Below are 18,253 nucleotides of genomic sequence, written 5' to 3' on the forward strand. Positions count from 1 at the left end.
GGATTGTACAAAAAAAAAAAAAACGTTTTTAAAACGAATGTTCATAGAACATTAGAGCATAATTTCTGTCAGCTGGGAATGATGATAGATTTTCATTTTTGGGTGAACTGTCCTTTTAATGTTATTATAAAGGTTGCTTGGCAATACCTTGTACACAATAATGATTAATCATGTCACCCTGTTATGACAGTTGCATTGTCCTGTTGTTGAAATGAAATACGCAAGGGTGAGGTAGGGTTTCTGTGTTATTAAATTAAATGCACACAATCCAACACCCTTTGAGGGACTGAAGAGTGGGAATAAGGACTGTGGGATGTTGATGCATGCAGACAGTAATGGGTGTGTGTTTGTCTACACATAATGTTTAAAATATGTGATGTTTTATTAACAAATTTCGGGAGGAGCACACGCAGATAATTAACATGGCCAATCTATCATCAGTAATTACACCATCTATCCAACCAGCACAAGAGAGAACCCCTATAAATAATCAAAGCAGTCTTACCTTCATTATCTCTAGTCTTTCAACATTGGCACATCCAATCGCCGCAACATGTCAGAGATTGAATTATTCCCGGACGATAACTCCTTTGACACCATGGGTCCTCCGGCGTCTCCAGTCGCCGTTCAGTGCACCAGCGCTCCGCAGGACACCACAATTGAGCCCGCGGCTGCAACAACCCGTCCTGTGCCGCCGTCGCTCATACCTCCAGACGCCGAGGCACGCCATCACCTTCGCCGCAGAGAAATGGACCGTGACAGGATTACGTCAGGCGCTCATCAGCTCCCACGTCAATGTCCCACGCTGGTCGACCAAGGCGGATCTCCTCGCCCTCTATACTTCTCTCCAACCAGGGGCGCCTTCAAACTCCACTCCTCCGTCCAAAGGCTGCGGATAAAGCGAGCCAGGGCCTCTATGTTCCTTACTCCTTACTCCCAAGTGCGAGCATGCCTCCGCTAATGGCGCAGGCCCCGACGCCCGCCATTTCCCCTCTCTTTCCCCCTCTTTCTTCCGCTCCCGGAGCCGTCCCAAGCGCGAGCATGCATCCGCTAATGGCACAGGCCCCCGACGCCCGCCATTCCCCCTCTCTTTCCCCCTCTTTCTTCCGCTCCCGGAGCAGTCCCAAGCGTGGGCAGGCCTCCGCAAGCGGTTCTGGTGGCTACCTTTCCACCTCCCCTTGCTCGCTCTTCCTTCTCACTTTCTTCTGCCACACCCCTACCCATCCCTCTCGCCTTGGAACTACCCCCCGTGGCCAGCAACATCAGGACGCAGATCTTGTCAGGTGCGGATGTAGATCTTTTTTCCCTTTTGTCACCAATTTCACCTCCGTTTGCAGATCACCAAATCGACTGTGGCGGATTTTCTGTCACCCTAAAAAACACAGCTCACAACCCATCACGTATCTTATCATTTGCCGAATTCACGATAACTTTCTCCCGTTACACAGAAGTAATTTGCACTGTTTTCCCTCACAGGAGACTCGAGCTCGGCGACTATCTCGCGATAGTCACTGAACTCGCGTTATCATATGGAGGCTCTCATTTTTACACGTACCACAAATTGTTTGCAGCTAAATACACCATCCGAGTGGCCCAATGGAACCAATGTCCTTACTGGGGGGCTTTGGACACTGAACTCCACAATAGAGTGTTTTTAGGCTGCCGTAACAGCTCATGCGCGGCCTGCCGATGCATTGCCCACTCCACCATTACATGCCCTTTCATCAACCCATCTATTCCCCCCTGATCCAAGCCATCTCAGCCCAAATCCACCAGCTACGTCCCGCACCTCCTAGACATCTCAACCACCCCTTCCCCCCCCCACACTTCCACCTACTGCCTCCGCTCAGCTTTCTTTGACAGCCAGGTCTGCGTCAGCTTCAATACTGGCAGATGCTCAAGGCAGCGCTGCTGTTTCATGCATGCTTGCAATTTTTGTGGCGGCGCTCATGACCGCTTGATATGCCCAGTTCAAAAAGCTGCCAATTAAAATGCTAAACAATACTTATCGACTCCTGTAAATGTTTTTCGTTTGTCTTCAGAATTGCTTCATCACCCTGACTCCCATTTCACAGATTATCTACTATCGGGCCTCTCACATGGCTTTCATCCCTGTGTCGGAAATCTCCCCTCCCAAAGCCTCATCTGCTCCAATCTCCAGTCCGCTCTCGCCGAACCCGAAACAGTCGATCTCCTAATTAAAAAAGAAACAGATGCAAACTTCATGATCGGCCCCTTTTCCGTCCCTCCCTTTAATGTTTTCCGTGTTAGCCCCATCGGTGTAGCTACCAGGAAATTCTCAGGTAAAAAAAACGCCTCATAATCGATCTCTCATCCCCGCATAATTCCCTGTTCCCAAGCATTAAACCCTTATTCTGCTCGAAGAATATTCTCTCCACTACCACGACATTGACCAAGCCATTACCCTGATCAAAAACGCGGGTCGCGGCGCTTGGCTGGCCAAAGTTGACATCACCTCTGCCTTTAAAGTGATGCCCATTCACCCAGATTTTTGGCATTTATTTGACATCCGTTGGCAGAATAAATTTTACTTTTCCGTCCGCCTCACCTTCGGCTGCAGAAGCAGCCCTAAGATTTTCGACATGTTGTCAGAGGCAATCTGCTGGATCCTCTCCAACAATTACGACGTACCTTACCTGGTCCATCTCTTAGACGGTTTCTTAATCATCTCGCTCCCCGACTCCATCCCAGCCGCACATCTCTTGACAACCCAAAAGGTTTTTGCAGAGCTCGGGATTCCTCTCGCCCAAGACAAAACCGCAGGCCCAAGTACTTCCATCGAATTTCTGGGTATCAATTTAGATTCTCAGAAATTCCAGGCTTCTCTACCCAAAGAAAAAATCGACAGGACGATTCTGGTAGCTTCCACTCTCTTAGCCAACCCAAGCTGCTCCAAAAGCGAGCTGCTATCCATTCTCGGCCACTTAAATTTCGCGATGCGCATCAGGGCCTCCTTTCATCTCTCATCTCCTCTCTCTCGCGCCCTCCGCCCACGCACTAGAGGATCGAATATCTCTAAGTGACTCATGCTGCAATGAGCTCAGCTTATGGATATCCTTTCTCAAACAGTGGAACGGCCTATCCTTCTTTTACAACAACCTGATTTCTTCACCAGTCGATATCCAATTATTTACTGACGCCGCCCCCTCCGTCGGTTTCTGAGGATTTTATCAAGGCCGCTGGTTCGCATCTACGCTGCAATGAGCTCAGCTTATGGATATCCTTTCTCAAACAGTGGAACGGCCTATCCTTTTACAACAACCTGATTTCTTCTCCAGTCGATATCCAATTATTTACTGATGCCGCCCCCTCCGTCGGTTTCTGAGGATTTTATCAAGGCCGCTGGTTCGCATCTCCGTGCCCCCCCCAGCTGCTAGATTTACCACATTCAAGCTATATCCTTTAATCGTTGCAGCCCTTTTGTGAGGTAAGGAGTGGTCCGCCACCAGCATCATTATCCACTGCGACAACGAGGCTACCGTGCACTGCATCAATAAAGGCCGTTCCCAATCACCCGCCCTAATGCCTTTGTTAAGACGCCTGATTTGGATCTTGGCTTGTGACCAATTCATCGTAACTGCAAAACACATTCCTGGGTCCAAAAACCAAATAGCTGACTCTCTCTCTCGCTTTGTCTTCCAGAAATTCAGAATGTTGTCACCAGAGGCAACCACAGCAGCCCAAAAAGACCTCTCCCAGCAGCAGATACAAGCACTCGGTCGCTGGTCATCAGAAGCTTTCAAGAGCTACATTCAATCGGACCGCTCCCACATTAAGGAAGCCCACTGAACCCTCATCGGCCAACCCATTTAATGTCAGTACATCCCCGTTCACTCAAACTTCAGACCCACCATAGCTAACCCCTTTTAACATCACCTAATTCACTTATAATGGCCCAGTGTCTGAGCAGTGTCTGCTCCCGCAGGAGCCTTTTCTGTATTCCCCACTGCCGCAGCAGTGTCTGCTCCCGCAGGAGCCGTTATATGTATTTCCCCACTGCTGCAGCAGTGTCCGCTCCCGCAGGAGCCTTTTCTGTATTCCCCACTGCCGCAGCAGTGCCCGCTCCCGCAGGAGCCTTTTCTGTATTCCCCACTGCCGCAGCAGTGCCCGCTCCCGCAGGAGCTTTCCATATTTCCCCACTGCCGCAGCAGTGCCCGCTCCCGCAGGAGCTTTCCATATTTCCCCACTGCCGCAGCAGTGCCCGCTCCCGCAGGAGCTTTTCCATATTTCCCCACTGCCGCAGCAGTGCCCGCTCCCGCAGGAGCTTTCCATATTTCCCCACTGCCGCAGCAGTGCCCGCTCCCGCAGGAGCTTCCCTCACTGCCGCAGCAGTGTCTGCTTCCGCAGGAGCCTTTTCTGTATTCCCCACTGCCGCAGCAGTGTCCGCTCCTGCAGGAGCCTTTTCTGTATTCCCCACTGCCGCAGCAGTGCCCGCTCCCGCAGGAGCCGTTATATATGTATTTCCCCACTGCCGCAGCAGTGTGCGCTCCTGCAGGAGCCTTACCTATTTCCCTCACTGCCGCAGCAGTGTCTGCTCCCGCAGGAGCCTTTTCTGTATTCCCCACTGCCGCAGCAGTGCCCGCTCCCGCAGGAGCCGTTATATATATTTCCCCACTGCCGCAGCAGTGCCCGCTCCCGCAGGAGCCGTTATATATGTATTTCCCCACTGCCGCAGCAGTGTGCGCTCCTGCAGGAGCCTTACCTATTTCCCTCACTGCCGCAGCAGTGTCTGCTCCCGCAGGAGCCTTTTCTGTATTCCCCACTGCCACAGCAGTGTCTGCTCCCGCAGGAGCCGTTATATGTATTTCCCCACTGCCGCAGTAGTGTCCGCTCCTGCAGGAGCCTTTTCTGTATTCCCCACTGCCACAGCAGTGCCCGCTCCCACAGGAGCCGTTATATATATTTCCCCACTGCCGCAGCAGTGTCTGCTCCCGCAGGAGCCGTTATATGTATTTCCCAACTTCCGCAGCAGTGTTCGCTCCCACAGGAGCCTTTGTCTGTATTTCCCCACTGCAACAGCAGTGACTGCTCCTGCAGGAGCCTTTGTCTGTATTTTACACTGCCGCAGCAGTGCTCGCTTCCGCAGAAGCCACTTTCTCTTTTCAGATGCCGTAGCAGTACCCACTCCCACAGGATTTTTCTTTTCAGGTGACGCAGCAGTACCCGCTTCCGTAGAAGCCACATTCTCTTTCAGATGCCGCAGCAATGTCCGCTTCCGTAGTAGCCTTTTCTGTATTTCCCCTCTGCCGCAGCAGTGTCAGCTCCCGCAGGAGCCTCTAGCTCTCTCTTCTAAAGCCACAACAGTGCCGCTACTACAAGCGACGTCCAGCACCCCACCAATCTTAAGCTTTGCAAATTTTGGGGGGTTATCAACACCCCTCTCTGGCTGCTGTCCCATGCTAAATGCATCTTTGGGGGAGCGCTCTGGGTCCGGGTTAAAGCCGAGCTTGGAGCCCTCTCCCCGGACACCACGCCAAATACGCATAACCTTTACTCAGTTTATTATATGTAAGTGTGAACTCATGAAGTGATGTTTTATTAACAAATTTTGGGAGGAGCACGCGCAGATAATTAACACGGCCAATCCATCATCAGTAATTACACCATCTATCCAACCAGCACAAGAGAGAACCCCTATAAATAATCAAAGCAGTCTTACCTTCATTATTTCTAGTCTTTCAGCATCCCTCCACCACCCCGACTCCTCACCTTCAGCCCATTCCTACCCTAGCACAGGGAGGAGCACTCGGGGGGAGCGCTCTGGGTCCAGGCTAAAAGCCGAGCTCGGACCCCTCTCCCCGGACAGGGGGAGTACTCCGGGCCAGAGAGTAATTAACGAGCTCGGAGCCCTCTCCCCGGACAGCACGCCAAATACGCATAACCTTTACTCAGTTTATTATATGTAAGTGTGAACTCGTGAATTCAGTAATAATTGACGGTGTGTGTGTGTGTTTTAGCCTGGTTCCAGTGCAGACGAAGGCCCAAATATCAGTGTGCATGCAGAGCCACATAGTCTGGAGCAATGCCGCAAACTCATCCTTGAGTGGGCACAGGAGCTCAAGAAATTTGACGATGTGAGTTCATGGATATAAGATACTTATGTATAAACATCATGCATTGTTTTCATTAAGAAAAAAGATTTTATCTGTTTATATTCTCCCTCCTATAGTTGTTTAGTGAGGGCACATGGCGACAAGAAAGAGATGCATCTTGGGAGCAGAAAGAGAACAAGGTGGATTCTGCCAAACATATGGAGCAGAAGATCATGGAATGGGCTAAAGAGCTACAGACTGTATCGGAGGTGAGGACAGTGGGTTTGACCCCATGTGACATATGTAATAATGTGCAAAATCTGTATACAGTATATTATGTGAGTATACAAGTAAAAAAAAATTCCCCATGTACAGCGCTGTGGTGTGATGAGACAAGAATTAGCCCATTTTCTGAAGCAGCTGGAACTGAAGAAGAGGAAAATCTTGACTCTGTTGCCTTTTTTGGAATTCATAACTTGGTCTCTACTGAAACAGGACAGCCAGGTACAAGTTTTAGAAAAAACAAAAACAAAAAAAAAACATCTAACTGGAGTCCATAGTTTACACCCATAAACTGAATCGACAAACAATCATTATCAAGAGATACTTGTGTAACCAGTTTGGCACAGCTTATAGACCGGTACGATCATCCCCAAGTTGGTAACATGTTTTTGAAGATACTAGACATTAACAGAGGTTAGGGTTCAGCATAATTACAAATGCAGATGTTTATATATTATATATAAATTTATTTTTATTTTATTTATTTTTTAAATATATTCAGCCTAACCACTTCTTATTGAGTTACAAATTAGGGATATAACATTATCTCATATATGTTGTACAATATATAATAATGTCATTTAGTAATATAAGCAGTATATTTATGTGTATGTATTACATTCAGTGTTTTTTTTAGGGTGTTGTTCCACAGCTATGGCTCCTCAGCAAACAGCGTACCTGGAAAACAGGTAAAACCTTCACTTGCATCCTTAAATAGACTAAAACGGTGATTTAGCAAATTATATTAAATTCCTTTTAGGAAAAAGTGATAGTTTAAATGATTATAAAATGTTTTGACGTGCTCATACTTTATTATACTGTACATTTGTTTTGACAGAGACACCAAAGTACATTCCAAACTCAGGTACTGATTTTTGCATTTATCGTGTTCAATACACAATTTAATGTGGAAAGCATCTACAATGCAATTACATTCATCATATCACTATTTTCCATAGTATGGAGATGGATCCGCAGTGCTTCAGGTATCTTTCATTCAGCCGTTTATGATTCAGCTGCCAATGAAATTCCTGTTGGCTTAAGAAAGTTTTTCAATTTTATCTTTGCACTTGTTTAGTGGACATCACACTGGACCCCATGACAAACCACCCATGGTTGCAGCTCTCTGATGACAAGAGAAAGGTACAGGAAGCTCTGAATGAAACTGAAGTGTCCTTCAGTACCCAGCGCTTCGACAGCTGGCCGTGTGTCCTGGGCTGGGAAGGGCTCACTTCCGGTCGGTACTATTGGGAAATTGATATTGCCAACAATGGCTACTGGCGTATTGGAGTGACCACTGCATCCTCCAAAAGGCACGGCCGGGGTCCCATGAACCCCTCTGAGGGCTTCTGGACAATATGGAGAAGCACACGGCAGTTTTATGCATGCACCAAGCCGGAGACCGAGCTACCTCTGTCACTTGTGCCCAAAAAGCTGGGAGTGTACCTGGACTATGAAGAAGGACAGGTGTCTTTCTATAAAGTAGAGACACGCTCACATATCTTTACATTCACCGCAAATTTCCGTGAAAAGTTGTACCCGCTTTTCGCACCACTGGATGGACGCACACTTATCACACTGTCCTCCACAGAAGTCACACCAGAGGCGTCCTCTCGTGAAAGTGTACAATTCTTTTAACTTGACAAATGTTTTAATAGGGGACTAATGAGGACAGATAAGCGGCCCTTTTAGTGCTTAAATACAAATACAGCTGCAAATCATCGGGCTCAAGAGCGGATTGGAAAGGTGGATAAAATTATTACAATTGTTAGATCTAAAGGATGAGATCCTGTGGGTACTGTGAAGTTGTTTTGGTTGTAAATTTCAACTTCAGTACAGTTGCAAAATTCGGAGGATTTTCACGAGTTCCCTTTTAATGGAAAATTATGAAATTTGGCATATCCTTAGACCGCTCTGGCATCAATGTGTGCAAAGTTTTGTGAACTTTAAATGCTGTGCCCACAATGCACAGGTCAATTAGTCCTTGTGGAGCATGACTAACAACAATTTGATAAATCAATATTCTTAAAATCATTTTTGTAAGGTATGCTTCTCAATGATATTCTCCATTTTATCCAAATCCAAAATGCCTAGGAGGAGTACAATGGAGTATGTTTTTTAGAAAATGTCTATATATAATCCATAAAAGCATTTGTTTCTAGCCCACATGATCGTTATTAACAATAATGTAAGTTTGCCTAATATAGCACCATCTACTGTGGAAATAAAGTGTGTACACTTAGTGGGTGGGATTTGAAACCATCCTATTAAATTTAGGGTATTATGTATGGAGGATGGTTTCGGAAGCTTTGCTGTTTGGAGTGCTAACAGTGAATACTTGAAGAGATTCATAAAAATACTATACAAGCACACTGTGATTGACTACAAGCTCCAAATTGATAGTTGTAACACACAGAACAATGTTTTTTAAGTTAATGTTAATACAATGTAATCTTTTTATTATGAATCTTAGATGCATGCAATATTTTGTCGCTTATCTTCATTATTTAAAACCATAAAAACTTTACTGTCATAATGCTGTAAAAATGTTACAGTGCATTAATGCTGGAACCAGAAAAGAAATCAAGACACAAATGATTTTTTTAAAAGAATGTATTTAAAAAAAATCATTCTTACAAAAAAAAAAAAGCTTAGCTACAAATAAATGCATGTGTGTATATATGTATAAAAGATAACTATGTGTATACAGTAAATAAAAAAAAACAGCATAAAAATATACATTAAGTTTGAACAGTAGAATAGTATTATCAAGATTACCAGGAGGGACTCAAACATGCCAGGAGTTCTTGACAATTGAATTTGCATATGAATATGAATGGAAATTAACCTAATAAAAAGGATTCCAAAAACAAAGTGTAATTATTTTTTTTTGTGTTATTTTTATTAGTTATTTGGCTTGTAACCATTTATACTGGTTTTATCTAATCAGTAATGGGCTTTTCTTAAAAAAAAAAAAAATTCAACAAAGTGGTCATCCAGTAAGTCAGTGACAATTTTACAACCTTACCACTACGTGTTGGGAGGAAAGTGACCTGCACTGACCTACAACAGAAATAATCCCACACACGGTTAAACCTCATTGCTGGACATTCATTTATCGGGTCTGCAAAATGATGGGTCAGCATTGCTCCTCCAGTGCTGATAAAGCACTACACACCTACAGCATCCGGCCATTACTAGCCTCATTCATATAGACCACTTCTGAATCAGCTGACTTACAAAGGTCCCAGTGGAGTAAACAAGATAACACATGACATACAGGACTGAGGGATCATGGATCTGCAAATCACCAAATGCTCCCTATGACAAACTGTTTTGGTCAAACAAAGGCAAAAGAAAGTCATCCCAGCATCCCGCCATCCTAATCCGAGTCGCTTTTTTCATCTTTAACCATTAGTTTTTTGCCTCTTTTGGGCTCAGGTGTTTGGCCATCCTTCTCCTTCTTGCCCTTGGTGAGTCTAAAAAAAATCAGTAATAAATTAATAAATTTGAGTACTTGACTATATATTAAAAACAATCCCCGATTGTATTTTGCCTTTGTCGATTAACCAGCAAAATACCAGATAAGGCACATTCTGAGGATGAGAATCCATGAAAAGCATTATTAGACCGTCTTCTAAGGCTGCATGAAATACTAAACCATTTAAAATCATAATAAAGCATAGTGCTATTGTAAATTCACAAAGGCTGCGATTCAATTAAATAAATATATGTGCTGTGGGTTTAATATGCGCTTTATTTTTATGCGTGTAGGTTACGAGCATCTCAGAGCGGCTCCGTTCACAGGAAGTGCTGCTCCACACAAACAGTTATCATTTACAATTACATGCACGGACTGTGTCAATCTCAATCTTTCGTCTGCGAACAATGTGCAACATTCTTTCAGATTTATAAGGTAAATCATTTATAAACTTACGGCAACAAAGGAGAATGCATCATTATCTTTCTAAATATGTTAAATGTTCATCACAATTTCAAAATAGAAGTTCAAACCTTTGCTCTTAGTTTGCATGTTTTCATGTCCACCTGTGCTTGTTCAAGAAATGACAGTGGCTGTAGCATTTCTATTATATAGAAGTGACCAAATCAACCCTCTACATTGCAAGTAAATCACTCGCATATGCGACTAAATCTTACTCTGGGCGACTAAATAATGTCTAACATTAGCCATTGGCTAATAAATTCTTAGATTTTACTCGCCAGTATGTGTGTGAGAGGCGTTCAACAGATTTTCACTCGATAAACACGCTGACTATAAAAATGCAGAGTTTTCTGTGAGGGGTATTGTTAGGGGTAGGGGTGGGTTTAGTTTAAAAAGTGTATAACTATCTGTATATAAAAACAATAGAAGTCTATGTAATGTCCCCATTTAGATAGCTAAGTAAACTTGTGTGTGTGTGTAAAATAGTATATCAGTCTGGCGAGTAAACAAAAAAAATTTACTAGCCAATATCGATTATATTGCCAAGGTGTGCGTAGAGGGTTGGACGGAAATATTAAAGATCAAGAGGACTTTTGAATTAAATATTTAGTCACTATTAAACAAGGATTATATCGAGCTGTAAAGTATTAAAAACAGCCGTCAGGCCGTTGACGCCCTCTGCAGGCATTCGATATAATACATAATGTACATAAGTTATGATTATATTGTTCTATTACATTAGGCTATGTATTTTAATACTTTTGTTCAATAAAAGCAAATGGGTACTTGCTTTTGATATTTTATTTGAACCAATTATTATTGCCTCGTTGCTATTATATATGTATTTTAAGTCAGCTTAGATCTATTTTTTTTTATTACTACACACACACAAAAAAAGACCCGATTACTCAAATTATTCTCAGAATAATCGACCGATTACCAAAATAATTGTTAGTGACAGCCCTAAAAAAAGACCTTTGTGCAGGGTGTAGTTGTGGCATATCACCACTTACAATTTCTGCCGGTATTTGTCAATTTCAGATGGAGGCACCACGTCGCTCAACTCCAAACTGTCGTTAATCTTCTTCAACATTTCAAATCTGTCTTTACCCTTCACCTGCATGAAGAGAAGGCTAATATTAAAAGTCATACAAACACAAACTACACTTTGGTAAAGGTCTTAGCCAAGCATATTTGCAGTAGACAATACCATTTAAAAAGCACAAGCTAGATTAGTACACTAGCACCTTTCACACTCTCAATCAAACCAACTACCATTTCCATGAAAATCACAGGAGGATGATAAAAAAAGACACAGGAAGGTGCATGATCACCTGCAGGGTATACACCTCTTCATCACTGCTCCCACTCAGTTTGGCCTTTTTACTGCCCTCAGGTCGAGGCACAGATGAAGTTGACTCTTTCGTCAAACCTGTCAGATCAGTTTCACATTACTATGACATTTGAAAGAAATGAATGCTTTTATTCAGCAGTGTATGTGGAATCGAATTGAATTTATTTCATACACACACATGCAAACTTACTACGTTTATTAGCAGAGGGGGTCTTGCCCAAGGTTTTGGTCTCCTGGTCTTTCCTGAAGTTGCTCTCCTCAGTTTTTCGGTCTCTGCCTGGGCACGCGCACACACGCACCTCGAAAGACCTGCGGCCCAGCAACTGACCGCTGCAAGACAAGAGTAAAAGCAGATTTGATGATCCTTGGTATCCACATTGGAATACAATTCACTAACAGAGGAATCAAAGATGGACGACTCACTCATGCGTCTCCAGAGTGATGATTGTGAGGATGGGCCGGCGATTCATCCCACCCATGCAACTGCTGTTGCACATAAAGTTGTATAGCACCGTTGTAAACTCCGCTCCCAGCTACAAAAAAAAGCACAGGAAAGAGTGACATTACAATGACGAAACTTACAACAGACAAACATCAATACATTTGCAATTAAATGATTTTTTTGCTTATTATAGATCAAAATACTGAGACTGACTTGAGGAGCTTCGTAGGGAACCACCACACTGTGCCTCGAGTTGACATCATCCTCCCTGTAAAGAGCACGTGAGTTTCCTTCCACTCGGATCAGGTGAGCAGCAGGAGCCAATCCTGAGGAGGGAGTAAACCGGCTTGGTAATTGCTTTTAGTGGAACTTGCACCAGTATAGCTAGTGTTTTCCTGTACAATGGTGCAAGATTGGATGAGAAAGAGCGTGTCTATACCATCACCATCTGGGGTCCTCTCATGGTGGGGACATCGACGGACCACCTCAGCCACGTGTTCGGACTTCTTATAAATGGCTGTGGCTCTGATCACCGAGCCCTGTGGAGGGGCAACTTCCACCACCATCTGAACTGGACAAGTTTTCGCCAATTGGCAAAAAAGCTTATTCAGATCAGATGAGTACTGAAATCAGAGAGAAAGAAAAGGTGCTTTATGTTTTTGGTTCATATAAACAAAAGTCGCACGTTGAAAAAAATATTAATACGTCACAGCAGTTAGTATTAGTAGTAATCACACAAGTCAACAGAACGTTCATAACATTTGTTACTGAGAATGCTAACTGATATAACGGATGGCTTAAGATGATCAACAAGCAGTCCAAAAATGTACTAGTTGATCAGTGAGGTCAGCTACTTTAACTAGAATTTTGGTGCTTTAAAGTGAACGTCTTGAAGAGAGGTTTTAATGGACTGACACAGCGTGCTAACAATAACAAATAAATTAATCTCCTTTAAAACACCACCACTACAGGTGAAGCAAATTCACAGCCTTTAACAATAAACATGCTAATTTTGAAGTATTTGTAAAATTTTAAATTAACACTTTTAATGCATTTGTCTTATTCCAGAAAAAAATACATACAATGAAAATTATAATAAAACAAATGTTTTATCTAACCTAGTACATTAAACAGAAGGACAGAAAGATTTGTAAGTGTCAAAAGTCTCAATCTTTACTACAAAAGCTCACAGATCTTGAAAAAATTAAGTTCAGACATATATTATTAAACTGATCAGTTTTAAAATAGTATATATTATAGAAATTATATAATTTATCACATTCAAATTTGAGCTTTTGAAATTGTATTGTCCTCTTACCATACAGATCATGTGCAGTCGTGTAGTTTCTCACAGGATCTGAAACACACCAGTTTGACTATCTAGCACTATAACAGCCTAAAATTCTACTCTCTTTTCTAAAACTCCGTTTTACATGACGCACTTCTCCCTCCAACGGTTAGACTGAATTTTTGGATGCCAAAACGTCCCTGCTCTGAGTCTTGTAGACTGCAGTTTCTGTAGAACTGACACTCCCCTCCCCCACTGCTCTATGAGGACAAGTTCAGACATGTTCAAACTCCACAGATACAGCTTACTAATAAAACACTGCTGCTCAAAAAATACAAAAAAAAGGCAAAAAGCCAAAACTAAAATTAACAAAGATTTCACAGATTACAGGACTACTTAAAATATAAGTACTGTCAGATTTAATAATGTTAGATGGCTAAACACAACAGAGACTGACAAAGCTAGACGTAGGACTCATTACTAATGTAAATGGTAGTGTACACTGAGGAGTAGGTGAAAGCTTCTTTGACAAGGAATGCAGTCATCCAAGCTGCCATCTTAGAGCAACACCTCTTTCTACATACTGGACACGAGAGTGTGTATTAAACTATATTTACTAAAATACACAGATAATCTACAGAAGCTATAGCTTTTTCCCCAAATGTAGCTTTCTAATAAACCTGCCATTGTACACAATGACTGTTATTGGCTGTGTAATGAATTATTTTTCTCTATTGTAAGTCGCTCTGGATAAAAGAATCTACTAAATACGTACAAGTGTAAATGTAAGCCAAATGCACAGCCATTTCTTTCTGCAACCTCTCCAAACTGATATATGATGAATTTCTAGTAACTTTATTGAGTTTGAATCTACATATTTGCTTCTACCCATTGTTCAAACCGCTTCTGTAGGGTTGTGTGGCATAATGGATTATAAACTAATTAGTTTTGCTAAAAAATTAGGATCTGAACCAAAAAAGTACAACAGACGAAAGAGAGAGAAAAAAATACTTGGTGAGGGGTGGGAGGCGGTGGGGCAGCACTTTTTTTTTTTTTAACCCCAAAGCTACCAGAGAAGTTTTTGGCGCTCCACATGAGAACATGCCCATTCATGTCTTCAGACAATGCAATAAGAAACTACCAAATTCAATTTCTTATTTGCCCACTCCAGATGTTAGATTGACAAGCTGAATGACCACAAAAGCTCTCTACACCGGAGCATGGAATACACAAAAGATGGGAATTCTGAAGTATTATTTAGGACAGGAACGAAGGAGATGATGGAGAACGAATTAAGTCTCGCGGTATCCTGGCAGCATTCCGATTCAGCGCTCACCAGAAAGGACAATTTGAGTCTCTACATGACCTCAGGTACAAATGCATCTATGTGCATATTTGAACTACTACATAATAACGTTAGTTTACTACTAACTGTCACTAACTTTTAACTAGATATTACCACTAACACTTATCTACACTCACTAGAAACCATTTTATTTCCAAACAGAATATGAACAACCAATAGCAATAATCTGAAACTACCAAACTGATTTTTTATTTATTTAGGATGCTAGTGTATAGTAATATGAGATTAGAGGAATTATATGGGTGATCGGGTACACTAAAATGCCACATTTTACGCAAGTGGAGTACTGTATGCATGGATGTATGTGTGTATTTTTAACTTACAGTGCAGGTCACAGATTTGGCGGTGCCAGATTGCGGGAACCCCAGTTTGAAGCCATGTTCCCCAGGATAATCAGTGGCAACAGGAACAGAGGCGGACGGAGGGGAGGTGGACGGCTGAGGCTGTTCAGTCAGCACATTATCAAAAATATTTGGATCGAAGGAGCTTGGAAGATACTGCTGAAACACATAAGAGTCCAGCACTGAAAAACAAGTATGAATACCAGAGGGTATGTGTATATACATGCTGTTTTAACAATACCTCATCACTGATCAATTCCCAGCAAGTGCCGGCTTCTTGAGTGGAACTGAGACACAAATTGGGAGAGAGATAAGAGAATTAGTTTAGCATTAAACTAATAAAGCACACACAATATACACACCAGAGTACTGATGCACAATGACAAGTTCAATAGATCTTGACCAACCAAAAATAAATAAAAAACCCCAAAATTATTACAGAAACCTGACATAATATTGCCTGCACCCACATAAAACTGAAGATGTGACCAACGCCGGGTCTCTGTTGCAAACTTACATGAGGTTTCTCTCCCACAGGTCAGCAAATTCTTGACTTTCTGCCATGGCTTGTTTTAGATTCGCAAAACTACAGATATAACACAAAACTTTCAGTCAGCTCAGCACTTGAGAGAAAATATAATGAAAATACAACACCTCGTTCGATATTTTTAAAACGGTTCGGCCGGCGACGTTGTCTCTTTACGGAGTGCGATAACTTTCAAATTAAACAACCAAATCACGTTTGTAAATAGTATCGCGAAAAGTTTTAAGGGCAGGTTTAAATCAAGTGACCGCTCAACGGAAACATTCACATAAGCGCTCTTCTATGAGCCAAGTTTCTAAAATACCGCTTAGCTAACTGTTAGCTAAATTTGCTTTACAAGCTAATCGCATATTTGTAGATACCGTTAAAGTCAAGAAAAAAAAAACATTCAGACATCAAAGACAGATTTCTTAAAAAGACACAATAAGTTAACGTGTTGCATTAAAAACATAATTTTAACATTTTCGACTGCTAGCTAGCTAACCTGCTTCACGACTTGACGTTACGATAACGTTTAAAGCGCCGTTGGGCCTCTGAGTTTCCGCTCTTGTTAATTCATTAGTTTTAGACAAAATTTTTAAATCCGCTTTTATCGCATCGAGGTCAGCTCGTTAAAATAACAATATCTGCACGCATAAAGTAATCTTGTACTCTAAATCCCGACTTTAATGCACGAAATAGTTTCGAATCAAACAATTAATGTAAAAAAAAAGTATGTTCTCACAGATTACGAATCAGCACAATTGTCTCTCTGTTACCTTGCGATAATTTACTTCTCCGACCTCCTCTCCCCCAAACGGTTTTCACGTTACTCTCGTAAGAGTCTTGCGGTGATGCGTTCCGAGTGACTCACGCAAGGGCCAAAACAACACAACATAAAAATAGGCTTCTTTCAAACCCAAAGCAAAATCCACGCGTGGAGTTTGAGGGGATTCCCCTACAGGAGGAGTCTGCTGACGTCAGCGTCACCTGACTACCGGACTCGCACTTAAATGAAAACAAGGGAAAAAAAGAAAAGAAAAAAGAAAAACACGCAGAAAATGACCGATTTTTAATAGAACACTGGACATTTCGTTCGCATTTTTGTTTGAATTTTAAAATGATCTAAAATGTTACCGAAAACCGGACATGCTATTACAAAAGGCGCGAAATCTGCATAATGAGGAAGTTGTTTAAAATGTCCACCAGACTAGTCCGTTTTTATTATAGTGCTTTGCATTTAGTCGCGGGAGAGCGTTCCGAATACAAAATATTTGTTTTTAATTCTATATAATATTGGACTACATGACGTGACGTATTTTGCAAAGCGTATCTATCGATGTATAGGCAAAGAATGAAGTTAGAGATTAATAATACAGAGACAGAAGGGCCATTGATTTTATTAGGTTAGAAAAACTCATGAGCTCATCTCCAGGATATGGTATGGTAAGCATCAAATCAAAACTATATAAATCTAACAGAGGGATAAACCGAGTCACTAATTTTTGCTGACATATGTTGTGTGCTTCTGCAGAAATGTCACCAAATAATGAGCTCCAGAGGCCTACCAAAATTACTGCTTACCCAATTCACAGCCACAGAATTTCTGTGATTGCTACTCGTGAGTTATAAAATCATGCATGAAACCTCTTACGATTCACATCACGTCCCCACATCACTTACATAATAGAAGATGAGGTCTTTCATGATCGATACACCACTCAGAATGAAAGTGGTGTTATGATGAATAACATTTCAGAAATGTTATTATTTACTGTTATATGTCACTCACATTTATAATATTTAGCCTAACTGTTAAATGTACATTCTGCAGTACGCATACATTTACGAGGAACAAATGCTTGTACATACATTAGAAAGTTAATGGAGCTTAGAGGCAGTTTTTGGTCTACAACAGAAACCATGATCCAGCAACCGGTGAGTCAACATCAACACCATTCTCTCTTTTGCTTTTTGTTGTGATTTAATAACACACCAGAAGAAATAAAACCACAAGAAACAAGTTAGTTTAGTTTATAATTTAAACTTTATACTCCCATATGAAACTACTTACACTTGTGCATCTCTGTTGTTCTCGGAGATAAAAATGACAAATCAGTCACAATGCAAATCACTTAATTTGATATTATGATTCATTCATAATGAGTGTGATTAATTTTTTATTGGCATTGGTATTATAATAAAAAAGAAATGAGTTAAAAAAAAAGACAAAAGTAGGATTCCACATATATATTTTGTATAGTTAACATTACCAAGTGCAGTGGTATAAATCACATTTCTGTAACAGTATTGTGTTTTAGAGAAAGAAAATAAATTACTTTGTAGAACATGTAATAGACCCATTACAGTATAAAAGACGTAATGAAACTTTACTAATTGTTGTTTTTCCTTTGCTAATTATGCACTTAATTGCTGATAATTTATTATTTAAAATTATGAGCAATTAATTTTTATTGTGTCAAAGACTATCTTTGCCTTGTCATCACTTAGAACTTCATTCCAAATGACATATCTAAGGTTTTACACAACTTTGTGTTTTGTAATTAATTTTTCACCAAAAAGGAAAAATTATGGTGATCGATATTATAAACCTAGTTGAGGACGATAAAATAAAATGTGTGCCCTTTTTCTGATGATGCT

General features: G+C 41.6%; 2 protein-coding genes and 1 pseudogene across 3 annotated transcripts; 2 read left to right on the forward strand and 1 right to left on the reverse strand.

The window, feature by feature from the left end:
• The first annotated feature begins 2,310 nt into the window (after positions 1 to 2,310).
• On the forward strand, positions 2,311 to 3,810 carry LOC107744475 (uncharacterized; annotated as a pseudogene).
• A 1,416-nt stretch (positions 3,811 to 5,226) lies between these two features.
• Positions 5,227 to 7,973, forward strand: LOC107744476 (butyrophilin subfamily 1 member A1-like). The gene is made up of 8 exons (XM_016558146.1): positions 5,227 to 5,238; positions 5,979 to 6,095; positions 6,191 to 6,322; positions 6,429 to 6,557; positions 6,973 to 7,024; positions 7,174 to 7,200; positions 7,295 to 7,321; positions 7,414 to 7,973. Exons 1-8 carry the CDS (start codon positions 5,227 to 5,229, stop codon positions 7,971 to 7,973), a joined length of 1,056 nt encoding a protein of 351 aa, XP_016413632.1.
• Positions 7,974 to 9,702: 1,729 nt separating this feature from the next.
• Positions 9,703 to 16,618, reverse strand: LOC107744460 (cellular tumor antigen p53). Of its 2 annotated transcripts, none has more exons than XM_016558127.1 (11): positions 16,372 to 16,618; positions 15,587 to 15,655; positions 15,311 to 15,356; positions 15,052 to 15,228; positions 12,514 to 12,697; positions 12,288 to 12,400; positions 12,056 to 12,165; positions 11,823 to 11,962; positions 11,613 to 11,710; positions 11,292 to 11,395; positions 9,703 to 9,814 (listed from the first exon to the last, which is right to left on the reverse strand). In XM_016558127.1, the coding sequence occupies exons 2-11, from the start codon at positions 15,631 to 15,633 to the stop codon at positions 9,718 to 9,720; spliced, it is 1,116 nt and encodes a 371-aa protein (XP_016413613.1). In that variant the 5' UTR covers positions 15,634 to 15,655; positions 16,372 to 16,618; the 3' UTR covers positions 9,703 to 9,717. The 2 variants fall into 2 exon arrangements, with proteins under 2 accessions (XP_016413613.1, XP_016413615.1); XM_016558129.1 differs by having other exon boundaries at positions 15,052 to 15,225; positions 16,372 to 16,615.
• Positions 16,619 to 18,253: the final 1,635 nt, after the last annotated feature.

The sequence above is a fragment of the Sinocyclocheilus rhinocerous genome, unplaced genomic scaffold (assembly GCF_001515625.1).
Source record: "Sinocyclocheilus rhinocerous isolate Xijiao unplaced genomic scaffold, SAMN03320098_v1.1 scaffold196, whole genome shotgun sequence".
NCBI lineage: Eukaryota > Metazoa > Chordata > Actinopteri > Cypriniformes > Cyprinidae > Sinocyclocheilus > Sinocyclocheilus rhinocerous.

What these genes read in the sequence shown, in the direction of transcription:
- LOC107744460 (XM_016558127.1), bottom strand. Translation starts at nt 15,633, where the DNA reads ATGGCAGAAAGTCAAGAATTTGCTGACCTGTGGGAGAGAAACCTCAT. An exon ending in TTCCCTACGAAGCTCCTCAA is followed by an intron (nt 12,166 to 12,287) that starts GTCAGTCTCAGT and finishes TTTTTTTTGTAG; the next exon opens with CTGGGAGCGGAGTTTACAAC. An exon ending in ATCACTCTGGAGACGCATGA is followed by an intron (nt 11,963 to 12,055) that starts GTGAGTCGTCCA and finishes CTTGTCTTGCAG; the next exon opens with CGGTCAGTTGCTGGGCCGCA.
- LOC107744476 (XM_016558146.1), top strand. An exon ending in AGCTCAAGAAATTTGACGAT is followed by an intron (nt 6,096 to 6,190) that starts GTGAGTTCATGG and finishes TCCCTCCTATAG; the next exon opens with TTGTTTAGTGAGGGCACATG. An exon ending in AGCTACAGACTGTATCGGAG is followed by an intron (nt 6,323 to 6,428) that starts GTGAGGACAGTG and finishes CCCCATGTACAG; the next exon opens with CGCTGTGGTGTGATGAGACA.